Source organism: Eublepharis macularius, chromosome 6 (assembly GCF_028583425.1).
Source record: "Eublepharis macularius isolate TG4126 chromosome 6, MPM_Emac_v1.0, whole genome shotgun sequence".
Taxonomy (NCBI): domain Eukaryota; kingdom Metazoa; phylum Chordata; class Lepidosauria; order Squamata; family Eublepharidae; genus Eublepharis; species Eublepharis macularius.
Window position 1 is genome coordinate 310924 of NC_072795.1, and position 20761 is coordinate 331684.

Genomic DNA, 20761 nt, shown 5'->3' on the forward strand with positions numbered 1-20761 from the left:
GTCCAACAAGCAGCCAAAGTCCAACAAACCAACGAGGGAGGGGGGGAGAGACCAACATAGAATACTCACCATTGTCTGGATTCACAGGTGAGCCCTCTGCTCTTCCCGCCACCCTTCCTGCTCAGACTCACTGGATGTCTCTGCACAACAAGGAACGCCCACAGGAGACGTGGCATTTGCAACTGGCTGTCCTTCCATGTCCCTGGCTGACTGCAGGGCTGCTCCTGCAGGCGAGAAAGGACCCCAGTGAAGAAGGGCCCAGCCAAGCCCTGGCCCCGGTCCACAGGGTCTTCAGCCTTACAAGCCACAGAGGGAAAAGTGCAAGCCAGCCAGCAAGCAGCCACGCCCCAGCAGCTGCTCCCAGCATGAGGCTCTGCTAAAGTGAAAGTAACTTCCTCCCCGCCCACTTCCTCCCAGGAAGGACAGGGAGGCTGCCTTGTGAACCAGCAATTTGGGCTGTTCAATAGCAACCCACAGAAGGGGAGGAGGAAGAGACTGTACCAATGAATGACCAGGGCCCACTTTAAACTGACCAATCAAGGACAAGCGCAGACTTTGGAAAATGCAAAGCAAGCAACATGCACAAAAGAGTTCTTTGGAGAGAGCGTCATTGCAAACGTCTCCCATTCTAGAGCAAAGTGATAGGAAATGAAAGCAAAAGATATTCTGGTGGCTGAGGAGACAATCCCAAAAGGGGCCAAGAGAGTAAAGAAGTCAAATTTCCCCACAGCAGCCCCCGTCCCCATTTCACAAGAATGTCCCTGCACTTTGCACAGCAATAAAAGCAGGACCCTGATTCTCCAGGGGTGACTGGCCATCACAGCCGCCAAAAAAGCCTTGTTTGCCAATGGCCTGAGCGGCTGGGATGTACTAAAAGAAATGACAGGGTTGCCCATTGAAAATAATGTGAGAGGCTTGAAGGCCCATTGGAAACAATGGGAACCAGGAATGCCCATTTACTTGAATGGGCTCCACGGAAACACTTTACAGCAAAAAAATTTGCAAAGATAACAACAACATTCGATTTATATACTGCCTGTCAGACTGTGGAATCCCAGTTATCTAGAGTTCGTCTCCCCCCCTTCTGCAAGAAGCACAAGGTCTCTTGGTTTCAAAAGGTTTATTGGAAGATTAGGCTCAGGATACAGGGGTCCACGATCCAAGGACTTGAGGCCCTTGGCTGAACCAAAGCTTTGTTGAGAATGACACATAAAATGAAAGTAACAACAGTTTAAACACCTATTCCCAGCCTCCCCCCTTAGTCCTGTCTAGAAGGCCTGGGAAGGTGAGGACGTCAAGGTCAGCCGGAACGGGCTGATAAGAATTCTTCGATCCTATGGATATAGGCAGCTTGGAACAACACCTGGGCCTGGAGTGAGAAAACTAGCAACTACCGATCACAGCATGTAAACATGGCGTAGCTCTGGTTAGAGAACTAACAAGCAAACTGACACTCTGACACTGCCCTTCAGGACGACTTAACACCCACTCAGAGCGGTTTACAAAGTGAGTCATTATTATCCCTACAACAAACACCCTGTGAGGTGGGTGGGGCTGAGAGAGCTTGAAGCTGTGACTGACCCAAGGTCACCCAGCTGGTTTCAAGCGGAGAAGTGAGGAATCAAACTCGGTTCTCCAGATTAGAGTCCCGCGCTCTTAACCACTACACCAAACTGGGTCTCCATATGGAACGGATTTTGAAGGAAGTTCTCCGGGCCCAGAAAGACTATTCAGGGACTATTCAACGCCCTTGACTGGAATGATGGCCCCTGGGTGTGACAGAAAGGCTCTAGGACTGGAATGGCAGGCCCCTGAGTGGAATGACAGCCCCAGGGTGCAGAAGAAAGATTCTGGAATGACAGGCCGCTGAGTGGAATGACTGCCCCTGATGGAAGGAGAAGCATTCTGGGACTGGAATAACAGGCCACTGAGTGGAATGACAGCCCCTGGGTATAACAAAAGGGCTCTTGGATTGGAATGACAGGCCCCTTTGTGGAATGATGGCCCCTGGGTGTGACAAAAGGGCTCTGGAACTGGAATGACAGGCCCCTGAGTGGAATGATGGACCCTGGGTGAAGCAAAAGTGCTCTGGGACTGGAACGACAGGCACCTGACTGGAATGACAGCCCCTGGGTGTATTAGATGGACTCTGAGATTGGAATGAGTGGAATGACGGCCCCTGGGTGTAGCAGAAGGGCTTTGGGACTGGAATGACAGGCCCCTGAAGGGCATGATGACCCCTGGGTATAGCAGACATGCACTGGGACTGGAATGACATGTCTCTAACTGGAATGACAGTCCCTGGGCATATCAGAAGGGCTCTGGGACTGGAATGACAGGCCATTGACTGGAATGAGGGACCCTGGGTGTGACAGAAGGGCTCTGGAACTGGAATGACAGGCCCCCTGAGTGGAATGACAGCCCTTGGATGTGACAGAAGGGCTCTAGGACTGGAATGACAGGCCCCTGAGTGGAATGACGGAGTCTGGGTATGACAGAAGGTCTCTGGGAGTGGAATGACAGGCCCGAGTGGAATGACGGACCCTGGGTGAAGCAAAAGTGCTCTGGGACTGGAATCATCATAGAATCATAGAGTTGGAAGGGGCCATACAGACCATCTAGTCCAACCCCAGTGCAGGATCAGCCTAAAGTATATCTGACAAGTATTCATCCAGCCTCTTCTTGAAAACTGCCAGTGAGGGGGAGCTCACCACCTCCCTAGGCAGCTGATTCCACTTTGAACTACTCTGACTGTGAAAAAGTTTTTCCTAATATCCAGCCGGTACCTTTGTGCATGTAATTTAAGCCCATGGCTTCGGGTCCTACCCTCTGCTGCCAACTGGAACAGCTCCTTGCCTTCCTCCCAATGACAGCCTTTCAAATATTTAAAGAGAGCAATCACGTCCCCCCTCAACCTCCTCTTCTCCAAACTAAATATTTCCCAAGGCCCTCAGCCTTTCCTCATAGGGCTCAGTCTCCAGACCCCTGATCATCCTCGTCGCTCTTCTCTGCACCCTCTTGATTTTGTCCACATGCTTTTTGAAGCGAGGCCTCCAGAATTGCACACAATACTCCAGGTGCGGCCTGACCAAGGCAGTATAGAGAAGGGCTATGACCTCCTGCGATTTCGGCGCTATGGCCCCTTTGATACAACCCAAGATTGAATTAGCCTTTTTTCCACTGCATCACACTGACTGCTCATATTTAGTTTACAGTCCACTCTTACCCCAAGATCCCTTTCACATATACTACTGCCCAGAAGTGTATCCCCCCTCCAGTATTTGTGCTTCCCATTTTTGTGGCCCAGATGTAATACTGTGCACTTGTCTTTGTTGAATTGCATCCTATTCACAGCTGCCCACTTCTCTAGAGTATTCAGGTCTTGTTGAATTTTAATTCTATCTTCTTGGGTGTTTGCTACTACTCCCAATTTGGTATCATCAGCAAATTTAATGAGCAGCTCTTCCACTCCTTCGTCCAGATCATTGATAAAAATATTGAAAAGTACCGGGCCCAAAACTGAGCCCTGCAGCACCCCACTGGACACCTCCCTCCAATCTGATGAAATGCCATTGACCACCACTCTTTGGGTGCAGTCCTCTAACCAGTTCCCTATCCACCGAACTGTCCTATAGTCCAGTCCACAGTCTTCCAGTTTGCCCATCAGAATGTCATGGGGGACCTTATCAAAAGCTTTACTGAAATCCAGACAAATCACGTCAACAGAGTTCCCCTGATCCAGTAAGCTGGTCACTCAATCAATGACAGGCCCCTGAGTGGAATGATGGCCCCTGGGTGTGTAGAAGGGCTCTGGGACTGTAATGACAGTCCCTGAGTGTATCAGAAGGGTTCTGGGACTGGAATCACATGCCCTTGAGTGGAATGACAGCCCCTGGGTGTATCAGCAGGGCTCTGAGACTGGAATGAGTGGAATGACGGCCCCTGGGTGTAGCAGAAGGGCTCTGGGACTGGAATGACATGTCTCTAACTGGAATGACAGCCCCTGGGCATATCAGAAGGGCTCTGGGACTGGAATGACAGGCCATTGATTGGCATGAGGGACCCTGGGTATGACAAAGGGCTTTGGGACTGGAATGTCAGGCCTCAGAGTGGAATGACAGCACCTGGGTGTGACAGAAGGCCTCTGGGACTGGAATGACAGGCCCTTAACTGGAATGACAATCCCTATATATAGCAGAAGTACTCTGGTACAGGAATAACAGGCCCCTGTGTGAATGATGCACCCAGGTAGTAGTAGAAGCATTCTGGGACTGGAATGATGGGTGTGTGAGTAGAATGACAGCCCCCTGGGAATAGGAGACACGCTCTGGGACCTGAATGGTCCAGAGTGGTATAATTTCCCCAGGGTGTGGCAGAATGGTTCTGGGACTTGAATGACAGGTGCCAGAGTGGAATAAGGGCTTAAGGGTACAGCAGAAGGGGATGGAATTGGAATGACAGCCACTTAGTGTAGCAGAAACGCTTTGGGATTGGAATGACAAACCCAAGTGCAACGACAGCCCTTGCATCTTGTAAAGTACTGCCAGGCAGATCCCCAAGTACTTCACTGCACACACTCCAATGTATGAGTTAAAAGTTGCTTTATTAGAAATCCATTAGTATCAATGCACACAGATAGTAGCATGAGTGGAAGTGACATGGATAGGGATGGTTGTGTTAGTTACAGGGCAAGTTCCTGCCTTTGGGATAGGCATGGTTAGGATTCTGGTGCAAAAGAACCAGGAAGAAAAGGAGAAAGGAATGAAGTCATGCCAGTTCCCACGCTCAGCCTGGCACTCAAGGACACATTCTCACGCTGGCTGCAAAACCGAAAGTAGACACCTGCAAGATAAGCAGCCACTAGCCGAATGCGAGTCTTGCCCCTGAAGACGCCAGGAGGCGCCACTTGATTTGCTAGCCCCGCCCCCTCGGCGAAGGAGCGGCGGGGAGCACGCCAGGAGCGGGGAATAGACTGCCACGCCCACTCCCCGCCCTGAGCATGCGCCGCTCGCCCCAAGCGCCTGCCCTCACGTGACTGGGGCGCGGCCGCTCCATTCCTCGAGAGCCAATCGCTGCGCTTCGACGAGGGTCACGGGGTTTCTCCGCCAGCCCCTCCCACCTCCCTCGGCGGCGGCGGCGGCGGCAGCGGGGGGCGAGGATGGTGCTGCGCCGGCTGCTGCTGGCCCTCCTCAACGACCCGCGGCTCCTGGACCGGCTGGCGGAAGCGCCGCCCATCCGGACGGCCGCGCGCCTGACGGCCTCGACCCTCACCCGCGGACTGCGCCTGCGCGACGCCTTCCTGCGCGAGCTGAGAGAGGAAGCCGAGCGCGCCAAGGAGTCGTGGCCCAGCGGCCCCCGCGGCAAGGGGGCGGGGCGGCAGGAGGAGAAGGGGCGGGGCCCCCGCTGAGGCGTCTCCGCGCAACGCTGAGCCTGGCCGAGCAGGTGGGCGGGGCGGTGGGCGGGGCCGGGGGCTTCCCTCTTCCTCCCCCCGCGGCGGGACCCGAGCGGGGGGGGGGGCGCGCTTCCCTCTTCGGCGCTGACGCCACCCCACCCCCTCCCCGCCGCGGCGCCCCTCGCGCATGCGGAGCCCCCTGGGCGGGCGACAGGCTCGTGGCTGGCCCGTCACGCGGCTGGAGCCCCCTCGCCCGCGCCTCGTCCCCCTCAGGAATAAGAGGGCGGTCGGCGCCCCCCGCCCCCTCACGCGAAGCCCCGCGCAGAGGTGGCGCCGGAGCGGCCGCGTGGGGGGGGGGGTCGGGGGCTGTTTGGCGTTGCAGCCCCGTGGCCCTCCCGGCTTCGCTGGCCGGGCAGCGGGAAGGCCAGAGCAGAGGCTGTTCCTGGCAGGAGGTAAAACGGGGCCGAGGGTGGGGCCCCTGCTGATCCCGGCCAGGGTTCCTTCAGAAGCCCCGGTCAGGCCTGAACAACGAAGCCGAGGCCTCGTTCCACGGGCCCGGTAATCGGCACCCGGCGGGCGAGGCAGAAGCAGGTGCTCGAGGTGGCCCGCTGGAGAGCGCGGGGAACCCGCAGACGCCGTTGGCGGGCAGATCGAGAGCAGGCGCTCAAGTAAAACGCGTATTTTAAAATTAAGCTTCCGTTGGGTCAAGCGTCCGTAAAGTTTTATTTATTATTATTATTATTATTAATTTATGTTATTTATAGTCTGCCTTTCTCACTGAGACTCAAGGCAGATTACATAGCGTGAGATTAGTACAGTCAGTAGCGAGAACATTTCCATACAACGTCAAGGACATTTCTATACAGTGTTAAGGACATTTCCAAACCAATGTCATAGGGTTTTACACAGATGAAGGATTAGTAAGGATCCAATACAAAGTTGAAGAATTGCTGAAACAGACATAATTCTAGGACTGACATTAGATAAACATAATAATAATAACATTCAATTTATATACCGCCCTTCAGGACAACTTAATGCCCACTCAGAGCGGTTTACAAAGTATGTTATTATTACCCCACAACAAAACACCCCTTGAGGTGGGTGAGGCTGAGAGCGCTCCTAGAAGCTGTGACTGGCCCAAGGTCACCCAGCTGGCTTCAAGCGGAGGAGTGGGGAATCAAACCCGGCTCTCCAGGTTAGAGTCCTGCTGCTCTTAACCATTACACCAAACTGGCTCATGAAGTACAGGTAGTATCAGAGTACGTATTTGAGCAACGTAATATGCAAGGCAACGTAGTGGTGAAGTCTATGGTCCCTAACTCATTAGCAAAGCATTCGAGACCCCTCCCTATAATACTTCCCTCCAAGCTGAGTAAAAAAAGTTTTGAATAATTTGGTTTTACATCGTTTGTGGAAAGCCTGGAGAGTGGGGGCTCTCCTGACCTCCTCAGGCAGCCCGTTCCATAGGGTGGGGGCCACCACAGAGAAAGCCCATATGTGGGCTGCTGTTGATTTCGAAGTCGCCATGAAGGGACATAAGGAGTGAGACAATCTCGTAGGTATGCTGGACCAAGGCCATGAAGAGCTTTGTATGTAATAACCAGTACTTCGAATTGAGCACAGTAACTGATAGGTAGCCAATGGAGTGACTGTAAGATAAGAGTGATGTTCATGCTCCTGCTAACAGTTGAGTCGCAGCATTTTGCACCATTTGGAGCCTCCTACTTAACTTAGAAGGGAAACCAATGTATAGTGCATTACAATAGTCAAGTTTTGTTGTTACCGTAGCAGGTGGCCAGGTCGGCTGTGTCGAGGTAAGAAGCCATTTTCCAACCTAGAGTGAGATTGTAGTAAGCATTTTTTGTGGCTGCCTTAACCTGTTTTTCTAGTAGTAGTGCTGGATCCAGTATAACTCCTAGGCTCTTAACTGAGTCTGCAAGGGTCAGATGAACTCCATCCAGTGTCTTTCAAGATCTCTTAACTTCCCAACAAGTATCACTTCAGTCTTGTCTGGGTTCAATTTCAATTTGTTATTTTTCAGCCATTTCACCACGGCTGTCAGGCAGCGATCTGAGATGTCAATTGCATCCTGTGGGGACCTGGATAGCGAGATATAGAGTTGGGTATCATCTACATATTGATGACATCCAACTCCATAGCTGCAAATAAGTTCTACTAAAGGTTTTACATAGAGGTTGAATAACATGGGAAATAAGATAACGAAGCTTAAAATAACATAGCTTAAAAGGAAGCCAGAGTCCGTACGCCCCCCTTTGCAGTTTCACAGATCAAATGCCATTGTGGTGTAATGGTTAGAGTGTCAGTCTCGTATCTGGGAGGCCCAGGTTGGATCCCCACTCTGGCAGGGAAGCTGCTGGATGACCTTTGGCCAGTCACTCTCAGCTTAACCTGCCTCACGGGTGTTGTGAGCATAAAATGTAGGAGAGGAGGATGCTGTGAGCTACTTTTTTCCCACCTAAAACTTTCCTCAAAAATCAGCTCCTTTGCGATCCAGGTGGATTTCTCACAAGCAAGTATGTTCAGGAGCACAGCCCACCATATGCACCAAGGTAGCCTAATGGCCTTGGAGCAGGAAGCCTGAGCCAGGCTTCCCTCTGCAGGATTGCTGCAATCAGGCCACCAAAAGCTCTCACCAAACTTACTCTCCAGTCATAAGGTGGCTGGTACTACTGTGGAACACTGTCCTCTCTTTTCCCTACTCCAGTACGATGCCTCCCCTCTTCTTTCTCGGGCTTCCCCCCCCCCTTTGCCCCAGCATGGTTTTATCCCGCCCCCCCTCTCTCCTTGGCTCTCCTCTTTTTCTTAGCTTTGTTTCAACACACTTTTTTCTCTCTTCACTCTTTAGTTTCTCACTAGCTGTGGTCCAGCACAATTTTGCTTGCTGCTCTGCACAGGTGCTTCTCCTTCCGGGCACTCAGCCCCTCCTCTTAGGGATTTTGCCGCACAGGAAATGGCTGATCTGCAGCAGCTGCTCAATGAAGAGGGGAAAGGGGCAGCCACTCAGTCTTGGCTGTTCTAGGACTCCTACTGCTCTTCCTCTCGTTGGGTTCTGTGTATTTCCTCTTGAGGAACCTCAGAGGGTCCAAGGTATTCCTGCAGGCTGCAGCCCTACGGCTGCATTCAGAGCTTTGAAATCAGGGTGCTAAGGGAGCCAGATGGCGTGGGGAAGAGGAGCGCTGCCCATTGACGGGAGGTGAAAAGTGCCTGGTGAGGCATCTCATTGAAAGGGCCATGCTGCACATCATTGTTGTTCTTGTAGAGATTCTCTGATGGGGACACACAGGTGCTGACCACATTGTTCTCCTCTCCTCCATCTCAGCCTCGCAGCAACCCTGTGATGTAATTCAGCCCGAGAAAGAGTGGCTCTGACCCGAGGGATCTGATGAAGGTGAAGGACATGCAATTACATTGGTCCTACTTACAGCAAAATGGCATGAAACACACGGGCTTAAATTGAACATGAACGTGTTTTAATGAGCAAAAAAAGGAGTCTGAAGCTTTCGCTGGAAAAGGTATAGTGCTGCCTGGAATATCTTCGTGAACACACACGTGGGCTTGCTAAAATATAATGGGTGAAGATTTATAATGATAATAATAACTGCTCTTATATACCACTCTTCTAGACACATCAGTGCCTCACCCAGAGCAGTGAACAAGTTAGTGTTATTATTATCCCCACAATACAGCTGGGGAGCTGGGGCTGAGAGGAGGGGCTTGCCCAGTGCAGCAGACAAACTATGAGGTTTCCATAGTTTGCCTCGGTTTGTTGGCCCAGTGTAGTACTTCTGGAAGACAGCAAACATCTAGCAAAACTCAGTAATGAAAAAATAGTTGCTCTTGAGGCAAAATATTAAGTGCAAATTGGACCCTGAAAACCTGAGATATGCCATCGATAATTACCTCTCCCACCAGTTAAGGAATTGGCTACCATTTTAATTTTGCAGACATTAGAAATGCTTTACTATCTAAATTGGAGCATCATGGTATCCTTCATATATTTTCAGTTTCATGCTTATCATAAAGTGCACAATTTAACTCTTACGGCTGTGATATTGCAGTAAACCCAGAAACCCCCTCAATGTACCAGAGAAAATTGTTGTGATTCGTTGGAGCCAGAGGGGGAATGCTAAGCCAGGCCAAAAGAAAGTGTGGGTGGAAAGCAGAGTGCGAGTGGGTGGAGAGTCCCAGCACCCCACCCCCTCTCTGCACAGGGGAAGCAAACAAGCAGATCACATGACTTGCTTGGTCCAGTGGTGTCGTCATTGTTGCTTTCATTAGGTCCCCCCACTTGCGTTTTCTTTTGTTGTATGGTGCTGTATCGATCATGAGGAGCAGAATGTAACGAGACAAAGACTTGCCATCAACAGAAGAAAAACATTCATGGACTCCGTAGCTGCAAAAACAAATGAGCAGTATTATCTATTCGTTTTGAAATATGAAACTGCAATATTCTAAGGCAAATAATTTGTCTGTGCTGGAATTACTTCCTCTGACCTGCAGTGGCTTTCCAGGGATCCAAGCAGATATCTTTAAGAAGATAAGAAAAACCCTGCTGGATCGAGTCGACTGTCCATCCTCTTGTTTCCCACAACGGCCCACCAAGAGCCCCTGGGAAGCCCCTACAGCAGCAACAGCTTTCCCCTGCTCTCCTCCCACCACAAGCGGCATCCAGGGGAAGTGACCTCTGACTGCGGAGGTCCCGTTCAGCCTTCGCTGCTCTCATTCATGGATTTGTTTCATCCTCATTTAAAAACAATGGCTGTGATCACTTCTTGTCGCTATACATTCAATAAATTGTGTTCTGTGCAGAAGTCTGTCCAGAAGTTCATCTAATCTGGCTGTGGCTCTCCAGGGTCTCAGAGGTCTTCCATATCACCTCCTACCTGACCCCTTTTTAACTAGAGGTGCCAGGAATGAACCTGGGACCTTCTGCATACAAAGCAAACATTGTACCCCTGAGCCACGGTCCTTCCTTTATTTATTTATTTTTATTTATTAGGCTTCTAGCCTGCCCTCCCTGCAAGCGGGCTCAGCGGGTTACAGTCATGTCACATCTTTGCCATTTCTCTAAATTAAAAAGGCCCAAATTCTTTGGTTCTTTGCCAGTAAAATCTCACGTATCCATTCCAGCTCGGAGGCCAAGCTGAGAGCTGGTCTGGTATCTGGGGTGTCCAAAGCACCTGCGGCTGTTATGTATCAGTTCAGACTGATCCTGCCGGTAGACACACACTCTGGAGGAGGGGCCGGTGAAAGCCACCACTTACATTCTGGATCTGTGCCTGTCTTGGCTTGTAAAATCATACTAGAAAAAGGTGCTGGGGCCTTTGTTTAAAATCATTACTGCCTCACTGAATATGGGAGCTCCCTGACTAGTCTTCCTGTCTGAAGGGGCAGTTATTAAACCTTTGCTTTAAGAAAACTCCTTTGGTTAGGGATGAGGTAGCCAATTACAGGCCAGTCTCCAGTTTACCTTTTTTTAGGGAAGGAGACGCAGTGTGTGCTGGGGGGGGGGGTCAGCACCAGGGGTTCATGATAGATCTACCTTTGACCCATTCCAGTCTGGGCTCCGAACTGTGATGGCTTTAGTTGCTCTGGTGCATAAACTTCGTTCAAAGCTGGCATGAGGACAGACATGCCTGTTGATATTGCTCCCCCACTTAAGGCGGGGTGGGGGTGGGGGCTGGCATCAGCAGAGCCAGTGTCCCACTGTAGCTCCCCCTCTATGAAAGGGGCTCCCAGAGGAGGCAAGGGGAGTGCCATCTCCAGGAAGCGCTGCAAGGCCATTTTATTTGCCAGGGCTTTAAATAGGATCTGAACTGCAGTGATCTTTTGGGAGTGTGGGGATCTGGGTGTTTATTTTGGATGGTTTTAAGTTGGAATGTTTTAATTGTGATTTGTAAGCTGCTTTCAGCCAGAAGGAAATTTTGTTTGTTTTTATCTAAAACATTTTAAGATGCTTTTCTTCTCAACTTGGATCCCCAACATAGCAAACAATTAAAAACATTAAAACAAACTTAAAAATATACACTCACGCACACACAAAAACCAATTTAAATAATTAAAGCAAAACATATAAACACACACACAAACAGAAAGAGGGTCAGAAATAGAAAATATTTCACTTGTTATAAGACAATGATAGAAGCGAACAGGCAAGTCTCTCTAGAGAGGGAAGTCCATAATTTGGGTGCCATGAGCGAGGAGGCAGGAGAACCCAAAGCAGGGCCTCCCAAGATGATCATAATGGTTGGATTTATATGGGAGGCAGTGGCCCTTAAATGCTGGCTCCAAGCTGTGTAGGTTTAAAAGATCGATGCCAGCACCTTTAATTGGGCCTGGAAGCAAATTGGGAGCCAGTGTAGGTGGAACAAGAACTCAAATAAATAAAATTGGTTTTTGTTAACCACATTGAGATATGAAAAAGAATTCAATCTTGATTTATAAGAACTGTGAACAATTGCATGGAAAATACTGTTTGGAACAAGGCATTTTCATCCTCAAGAATCTCTAGGAGCCTCTCACACATGCAACACTTTAAGTCAGAACAGGATGTGTGTTGAGGTGCTTTAGATTGTTATTGTTATCTTCCAGCCCACTATCATTTGTGTGGTGCCCTGGAAGCACCCCATTGATCCTGTCTCCTTTGTTCCAGAGTCCTGTCAGTTCACTGTTATAAGCTTTGCGAGTCTCAGTGCATGCTTGTGACACTGCACCTATACACACAACATGGAAGCACTTGTTTCTGTTCATGAGAAAGGTTTCAGATCTTCAGTTAGTATCATGTCTTGACTTAAAACACAATCCAACTGTCCGTCCGCCACTCACTCATTGCAGGAAGAAGATACCCTGTGCTGCTAAATGTAAGGGCAGAATATGGCTTCCTACCTATAAGAATGGAATAGTGGTTTTTGCTATGGTATGGCAGCAGCAGCAGCATAGACAGATGGCTCTAAAGTCTGCCCCGGGCCTGTCATCACAGATAGTACCACACAGAGAGGGGAACCACACTGTAAATGTGGTAGAAACTAAGCACGGCTGCAGGAGGCAGAAAGCAGGGCTTGGTGAGCTTCCCTCTGGGTTAACCATCCCAGAGCTGAAGCTGAAGTTCCACCTCTTCTTATTCATCCCAGAAAGGCCAACCTTGCTGTTAGAACAAGAAAGTAAGAGATCAGAGTAGCAAGCCATGCTCACCTTCCCCGGCACACTGGAGAGACTCCATGCCATCAAGAGACTCGAGGAATTCCTTCCCCAGCCAAGACATAAAAGTTGTTTTCTCTCCTACAGGCACAATTTCTGTGGTGGAATCTCTGAAGATTAAATTTTGCCCTTGGAAGTCTGTGGAATTGAACATTTTAAATCCATGTTCATTGTTGTCATCACCAAAGAAATCCTGAAATTCAAGCAGAGATTTCTGGTCATATTAGGAAACTTCTCAACACATTTTCAAAACATTCTCTTTCTGACCTAGGAAGTGCCATAGATATTCCTCTGGCTGACAGATTCTTACATGAAAGGTGGTTTTGATTTATGGTTCCACAAAAGGGAGAATACAGGCCGCGGAGCAGAAGTGCTGCCCTGGGGAGCCACGCAGGGTTCTGTTTAACAGAATGTCCTTGCTCCTGCAGCTGGCAGCCCAAGCTCCTCACGCAGTGAACAAGTCAAGCAGCACTGAGAGGCACTTCCACGTGTTAAGTCCGCATCTGAGTGCCTCCAAACATGGAGATTCCTCTCTTGGCTGTTCTGGAAATAGGGATGCAGGAGAGCGGGTAAAAGAGCCCTGGGCTTCTCACGCGAGCATTTGCTAGACGTTTAAAAAACTCTCTTGAACATTATCATAAGCAGGCACTTGTGCGCAGAAACACTTTCAAGAGCTGGGAATTAAAGCTTGTAGCGTCACTAAATTTACAAAGACTAGAAGATTCTTCTTCCCTGCTTAGTCCTACATTCTACCAGTTCTAGGTACAACATGAGTTGTTTCAAACAAACAAGATGTTTGGCATTACTAAGTACCTTGTTCTGTCATAATAACTAAACATAAACTACTTTGAACTTCAAGAACATTCTGCAATGAAAAGTTCTGTGTAGCTGATTGATTGATTTTCCTTCCACTGGTCTTCAAATTTAAATCAAGTAATTTAAAAATGCTTACAATAAGCGCATAAAGGGTCTTACAATAAAAGTGCATAAAGGGGCTTAGAATAAATGCTTACAATAAGGGCGCAAAGAGGCAACAAAGACAACATTTAAAAGTGGTACTTGAAAGGTGGTCTTGAAACGCTGCCCAGGATGTGGAGTGTGCCGTGCCTACGTTAGGTCCGAATGGCTGGGGCAAAAACAACATGTTTTTTTAAAGCGTTTCCTAACTCGGCTCCTGGTGAAAAAAAGCCTTTTCTTCTACGCAGACCAACAATTGGGAGGGAGGTTGAATCAGCGTGCCTTCTTATTTACTTAATAGTCTGCCTTTTTCACTGAGACTTCAAGCAGATCACACAGTGCAGGTTAAACTTCCTCCCACATTTTTCTACCCGTAGAACTCCAGTGTTGATTATAAGGACAAAACACAGTTTAAAATAAACATTATTTAAAATTTCGCTATCCTGAGGCAGCATTTAATGGGAATAATGTTATTACTCTCACTAATTGCAAAAACAGGGTATCTGACAAAAGGGCACCCTACGAGAGCTTTACTGTGGCTGTAGCTGGTGTGGATAACAGAAGTCACACACGGGGGCCCTCCACAGACAAGGGTCAGGGTTCACGGCCTATGTGCAGGTGTACAAAGAAGTGGGACTTGGTATGTTAACTGAAGGAAGGGGAAAAATAACCTGCTGGGAACGATCCAAGGTGTACCCAGACCAACCTTGCTGCCTCTCAGCAAGTCTGAAATGCAGTAAAGTTTCCTGGGTGGGAGATAAGAAGAATTCAACTTCCAGCTGCTCACCTGGGAGGAGGATCTGGATCCCTCTCCAGAAAAAAAAAAAAGTTGCGGAATGCAGAGCAAAATTCCCCCAGCAGGAGAACAGGAGTCGCCTCCCAGCCATTCCCACAGCTTCTGATAGTTGCAAGGACCCGTTCCTGCACATCGGCTGAGAATACCCAAAGAGCCCATCGATCATGTGGCTGACAAACAGGATGGGGGCCCAACTGGCTGGTACCTGATAATTCCTAGTGGCCAGGTGTCCCCTTTTCCTGCTTTGGCTGGTTAGCCAGCTACGACTATACCTGGAGAGAGCCAGCATGGTGTCGTGGTTTGAGTGCCGGGCTAGGATGTGAGCAACACCAGTTTGAATACCCACTCTGCCGTGGAAGCTTGCTGATAACCTTGGGTCAGTCACTCACAGCCTAACCTACCTCACAGGGTTGTTCTGAGGATAAAATGGAGAACGGGAGAACATTGTCAGGCACTTCGCGGCCTGCATTGGAGAGAAAAGTGGGGTATAAAATAAAGTGAAAAACGTATTACCCATGGGGCTGCTTTAAAAAATGGTCTGGAAATGTCAGCTGGTATAAAATAAGACACCCAATAAAAAGGGGGCTGGCCTCATTATCTCTGGTGTTGTCACGCTTACACTGGGTGCCAATTTGTTCCCAAGAATAAACTACTAAGCAGCAGTAGGACTTGGGAACTTAATTGTGAGAAGTGAGGGACTGAATGCTGTCCCTTCATCAGGGGACACAACCGAGTCACGAAGACAGAAGGGTCAGGGGTGTGTCCCCCTCTCTCCACTGTCCTGGTGGTGGGACCCTTCCGAGGTGTCGGGTGGTTATTCTCAAGGCTTCCTTCTACTTGCCAGTTCTCTTGCCTCACACTCTTCTCTGCCTTGCAGCCGTGAGTACAGGTCATCCATCCTGCTGCTCTCGACACTGTTGACTAGATAGATCAGAATGTTGTCTCTACTCCTTTCTGTCCTCAGTGGAGTCCCTTAAATGAACTACTCCCATTTCTTTTCTGAAGCTTAAGCCAGGCTCTGTGTGGAAATTCGTTCCTCTGCGTGTACTCTGGGGCAACCACTACATTGCTCTGCAACATTAATGGATTAGGAATGCTATTAGGTGTTAATATCACTAGAAAAGAACAAGAGTCCAGTAGCACCTACAAGACTAACAAAGACTAACAAGAGTCCAGTAGCACCTACAAGACTAACAAAATTTGTGGTAGGGTAGCTCATACCCTAGCACCTACAAGACTAACAGTAGCACCTACAAGACTAACAAAGACTAACAAGAGTCCAGTAGCACCTACAAGACTAACAAGATTTGTGGTAGGGTAGCTCATACCCTAGCACCTACAAGACTAACAGTAGCACCTACAAGACTAACAAAGACTAACAAGAGTCCAGTAGCACCTACAAGACTAACAAGATTTGTGGTAGGGTAGCTCTTACCCTAGCACCTACAAGACTAACAGTAGCACCTACAAGACTAACAAAGACTAACAAGAGTCCAGTAGCACCTACAAGACTAACAAAATTTGTGGTAGGGTAGCTCATACCCTAGCACCTACAAGACTAACAGCAGCACCTACAAGACTAACAAAGACTAACAAGAGTCCAGTAGCACCTACAAGACTAACAAGATTTGTGGTAGGGTAGCTCATACCCTAGCACCTACAAGACTAACAGTAGCACCTACAAGACTAACAAAGACTAACAAGAGTCCAGTAGCACCTACAAGACTAACAAGATTTGTGGTAGGGTAGCTCCTACCCTACCACAAATTTTGTTAGTCTTGTAGGTGCTACTGGACTCTTGCTCTTTTCTACTGCTACAGAAAGACTAACACGGCTCCCCATCTTGATCTATCTCCATGGAAAGTTTTAATATGTTAAATGAATGCAGACAGGAAGATCAGATAAACCAGCGGCAAAAGAAAACAGCCAAACGTTTTTTAAAAAACGAACACATTTTCAGCCTAGACCCAAAAGCCAGCAACGAGGGAGCCTAGCAAATCCTGCTGGGGGTGACAGCGCTACAGCCACTCCCTTTGTGGCCACCAGCCTCACCTCTGAGGGCTGTGGCAGAGTCACCAAAGATGAACACAGCGTACGGCCAGCAAGGGAGAAAGCTGGGCTCCTAATCATAACCATGGACTGTTTCGGAAAGCCGCCTACGTGCTCTTGAACACCTGACTGGTACCTGAGCTTTGCTGAGAAGTCCGTACACCGCCAAAGCATTGATATCTGGGTGGACCATGACAGCACGAGCGGGGACTTCCCCCCAGTGACACTTTGCAAACTGGCTGACCTCAGCACGGGCCCCGTTTGGACACAAGAGCTGGAAATCCCTGGACCGCAGCTGGGAGGCCCAGCGGTCCGTATTGTTACCTGCAAGGAGAAAACAGGCTCAATGAATAGTTCAGAAAATGGAAAGGAGAAATTTAGGGGCCACAACATTCCAAAAAGGATTGTACCATCTGTGTTTTCAAAGACGGATGAATGCTTGACAAAGGCCACGTCACCACGGTCCTCTGCTAAGCACCTGCAAATAGATACAGCCATGAATTGCAGCACTTCCTCTGTTTACAAATGTAGAAGAATTAAACCCTTGGAGCTCCTCCCCACCCGAGCACTTGCAAAACTTTCTTAAATCTGTGTGACGCTGAAGTCTGCACTTGAAGGCCTTCCCTGATTTACTTTGCGGACGTGGGTGTGTGTGTGGAAGAGCAGGGGATTGGACTAGGAGGTTTGTATGGCCCCTTCCAATTCTGTGATTCTGATTCTGTGAACCTGGGCAGATCATGAGAGGGAGGGCAGGAAGGGTTACATCAGTGCTTAGTTCTCGCAGCCCCTTCTTACATGCCCAGGGAAGGACGATTGCCACTTTGGGGTCAGGTAGCACTTTTCCCCAGGCCAGTTTGGTTTGGGATCCTGATGGTGTTTTGCCATCTTCTGGGCCTGGAGAAAGGGTTGCGTGCGCGCGTGAGAGAGAGAGGAGGGGGTTGGACTAGATGATCCTGGAGGGTCCTTCCAACCCTATGATTCTTGGCTAAGATCATCTGAGCAACAACCAGCAGAGGGCAGTGGTGCAAAGGAGAAGATTGAAAGGATTTGGTGCCAGACCTGTTTGAGAGTCAGGTGTGAGAGCAAAGATCACATTGTTTGATTTTGAAGGCTGGTTGCTTTAGTCTAGATAATTCCGGTTTATTTAAAAAAAAAAAAGAAAAAAAAAGTTCCCATTATGCATTATAACAATATAACAAAAAAAGAAGGCACTAAAACCAATACTGCAATTTAAACATGAGTGCAAATTAATCTGTAATCAGTCATTAAGAGCACTATACTTTTTGCACATCAAATGCAAGAGTAAGCAAATGAACCTTCAAAGCCTTCATGTAAGAACAACAAGGTACTTCATCCCAGGGAGGAAGAGATTCGATAACCTTGTGGCATTTTTGGTATATAATTCTTATTATGCATATTAATCCATTCATTTCTAATGTAGTTTTTTAATCAGATATGTAAGTTTAAATATGTTAAGAAGTCAAGTCTCTCTCCTGAATGAGTTCATTTCTATGTCCTTGTTAAAAAAGTAACAGTTTTAGCCTGATTGAATGTAGTATTAATCATGTATGTTGTGCAGTTCATATATGAAATGTATAGATAAGTTTGATATGCAAGGTTTAACTGCATTCTGTTTATAGAACTTTTCAGGTTTCTTGTGAAAGTTTTCTTCCACCTTGAACAGGCTAGCCAAAATGTAGGAATGTATTGTTCATTGTTAGACTAAGTAGTAAAAGATTAATCTTCCATTAAACTAGCTCTCAACACAAAGAACGATGACGAATGGTTGATTAAGTGCCCATAAAAAATCCCATTGTGAAAACAGTTTTAGGTGGGTAGCTGCCATGTTGGTCTGCAGTTGAACAGCCGGATCTGAGTCCAGTGGCACCGGAGAGGCCCACCAGATTTTCAGTGTGTGGTCTTTCAAGGGTCAAAGCTCCCTTCTTCAGATACAGGGAGAAATGAAGATCCCTGCTCCTTTACATCCGACTCAGGAGGTGGGAGTGGTGAAGCAAAGAAAGGAGTCAGGATGGAAAAGCACAATGCAGCCGATTGGATCAGAAATTAACATCTCTAGTGGGATAAGAATCCTGTTGTTAATAGAAAACTTCCATATGACCAAGTACAATTGTTTGTGGCATAAAATACATGTGTATCAAACCAAACGTTTTTCCTCTGTATGGCCTTCCTTAGTAGTTAGAATTTTTTCCATACTAACACCACACAATGAATTTGTTAAAATTACAACACGCCTGACAAAAACACTGAACACACTAAACAAGAGAAAAGGAGAAAACAAAATTTAGGTTAGTTTTTGTGTGGGTCTCTTATAAAACTAAAATATAATTTTAAAGAATTCTTTAATATATTTAAGTTACGCCAACAGGATGCAAGAAAGATTTGTTCTTGGAATGGGTAAATGTTTTTCATGACCTGACTTTACAGGTAAAAAAAAAATTCTCTGTTAAAATTTTCAGCATTTCCAATTGACAATTTATTTGATTGGCATTCGTTAACAGTATTCTCTTCTACAATTTCTAGAAATGTAGACTATTTGAAAATCAATTTCTGATGATCCTAATTAATTAGCCCAACAAAGTAGGAAGAAGTTGAGAAATGAGTTATGCAGCTATGGGAAGCATATTGACAGCAATCATTCATGCATTTTATTAACCAATGCCTAGGGAAGTGCACCATTTTACCCTCAAAAAACCCAGCAATAGATAGCCATGGTTCTGTGCACGTGATTTCCCATTACCTGAAGGCTCCAGTATAGCCATAATAGCGCTCCTCTTCACTGGCACTGCATTTATTACGCCCGTTGTCATCACCCACGCAGAGTTCACACAGACTGGCGGGGTAATCATTCCTCCTGGCAACAGGAACACAACTGGCCGAGAAAAAGGCACTCACGGCTGGAATGAGAAATGGCGTTGCTGGTGTCAACATGGCAGTGCTTCCTGGGGCCCAGTGAGAGTGGAAGGGGGAGGAAGAGACCTCTCGGACAGAACAGCCTAGACTTCACCCAGCCAGGACTGCTGAGGCTCTCTCGTGACCGGTAGGCGGACATCCTAAAGTCGGTCTCATGGCTGGAGGGACTCGAGCCAGGAGGTCAAATACCCAGTCAGCCACTGAGCTCACAGGCTGGCCGTGGGAGAATTGTTCTCTTTCAGCCATGCATGCTTTGTGTGTGTGTGTGTGTGTGTGTGTGTGTATAAGTGCCCACCTTACTGGACCATCTAGCTCAATATTGCCAGGTAGCAACTTCCTGCCAACACCAGCTACCTGAATATCTTTATCTGGATGCAAAGCAGATGTTTTACTGCTATTAGTTACCCCCACTAGTATCACATGAAACTCCTTTATACCAAGTCAGTCCCTCGTGCCCATCAACCTAGTCTACTGCTGTGACTGGCAGTGGCTCTCCAGGGTCTGCGGCAGAGAACAGTCTTTCCCCACATCATCTGCTTGAGACCCTCCAACTGTCAAGCTCAGCACTGATGTGAATGAGAAGTTTCCCAAAAGTCCAAAACAATTACATTTGATTCCTAAAAGAGGGATGGTTATAAAAATGAGGGCGCTAGTCAGAAGGAAGTTAAAACAGAAACGCAATATAGTCAAATCCTCCCAGGACACTTTGAAACTGTGAAAACACACACTAGTTAAGGCATGCACAGAATGCATTCCTGAGGGTTTATGAAAGGGAGCATCAAGCCTTAAAGGATACGTTAACAACCCAAGTCTTAGGATACCATCAAAAGCTTCACTTAAAAAGTGGAAAATTTATCTGAAGGAGGTGAAACAGACAAGAGCATAGGTCCTAACAAAAAAAGTTGACAGTAAGATGAGCAAAAAGAGACTCTGAAGAATAAATGAATGAAAATATTAAGAAAAGCAGTAAGTAATTTTTCAAATATACCAGGAACAGGAAACCAGCTGGGGAGGGGGTTGGGCCTTTAGATGACAAGGGACTGAAAGGGTCGCTTAAGGGCGATGAGGAAATGGTGGAGAAACTGAATGGATACTTTCAGGAAGGGTTTCTGAAGAACTGAGTCAAATGGAAGTAATGAAACAGCTATTGGGAAAATTAAAAACGGGTGGTTTCTGGATCCAGGTGGCATCCATTCAAGGGATCTTAAGGAACTCAAGTGTGCAACTGTGGATCTACTGCTCACTGCATATAGCTTGTTGCTGAAGCTGGCTTGAGTACCAGAGGACCGGAAAATACCAAGTGTGACGCCACAGTTTAAAAGTGGTCCAGAGGGGATCCGAAGAATTACAGGACAGAGAGTCTCACGTCTGTTCTGGGCAGGTTAGTGGAAACTAAAGACATCCTGAGGAACAAA

The 20761-nt window shown here is 47.8% G+C and overlaps 1 protein-coding gene and 1 long non-coding RNA gene across 3 annotated transcripts in view; one reads left to right on the plus strand and one right to left on the minus strand.

Annotated features, from left to right (window-relative positions):
- The first annotated feature begins 5497 nt into the window (after positions 1 to 5497).
- LOC129332876 (uncharacterized) lies at positions 5498 to 10227 on the plus strand. 2 transcript variants are annotated; one of them, XR_008597346.1, is made up of 3 exons: positions 5498 to 6060; positions 8736 to 8928; positions 9917 to 10227. It is a non-coding gene; the product is annotated as an uncharacterized LOC129332876 (long non-coding RNA). The 2 variants fall into 2 exon arrangements; XR_008597347.1 differs by having other exon boundaries at positions 5498 to 5844.
- The window catches only part of MELTF (melanotransferrin), a 64484-nt gene continuing 52587 nt past the window's right edge, over positions 8865 to 20761 (minus strand). Inside the window, exons 12-16 of the mRNA XM_054984175.1 lie at positions 19174 to 19330; positions 16826 to 16893; positions 16552 to 16739; positions 12608 to 12806; positions 8865 to 9809 (exon numbers count right to left, since the gene is read on the minus strand). Coding sequence (XP_054840150.1) covers positions 9739 to 9809; positions 12608 to 12806; positions 16552 to 16739; positions 16826 to 16893; positions 19174 to 19330 — 683 coding nt within the window. The 3' untranslated portion in view covers positions 8865 to 9738. The remainder of the gene's footprint in view (positions 9810 to 12607; positions 12807 to 16551; positions 16740 to 16825; positions 16894 to 19173; positions 19331 to 20761) is intronic.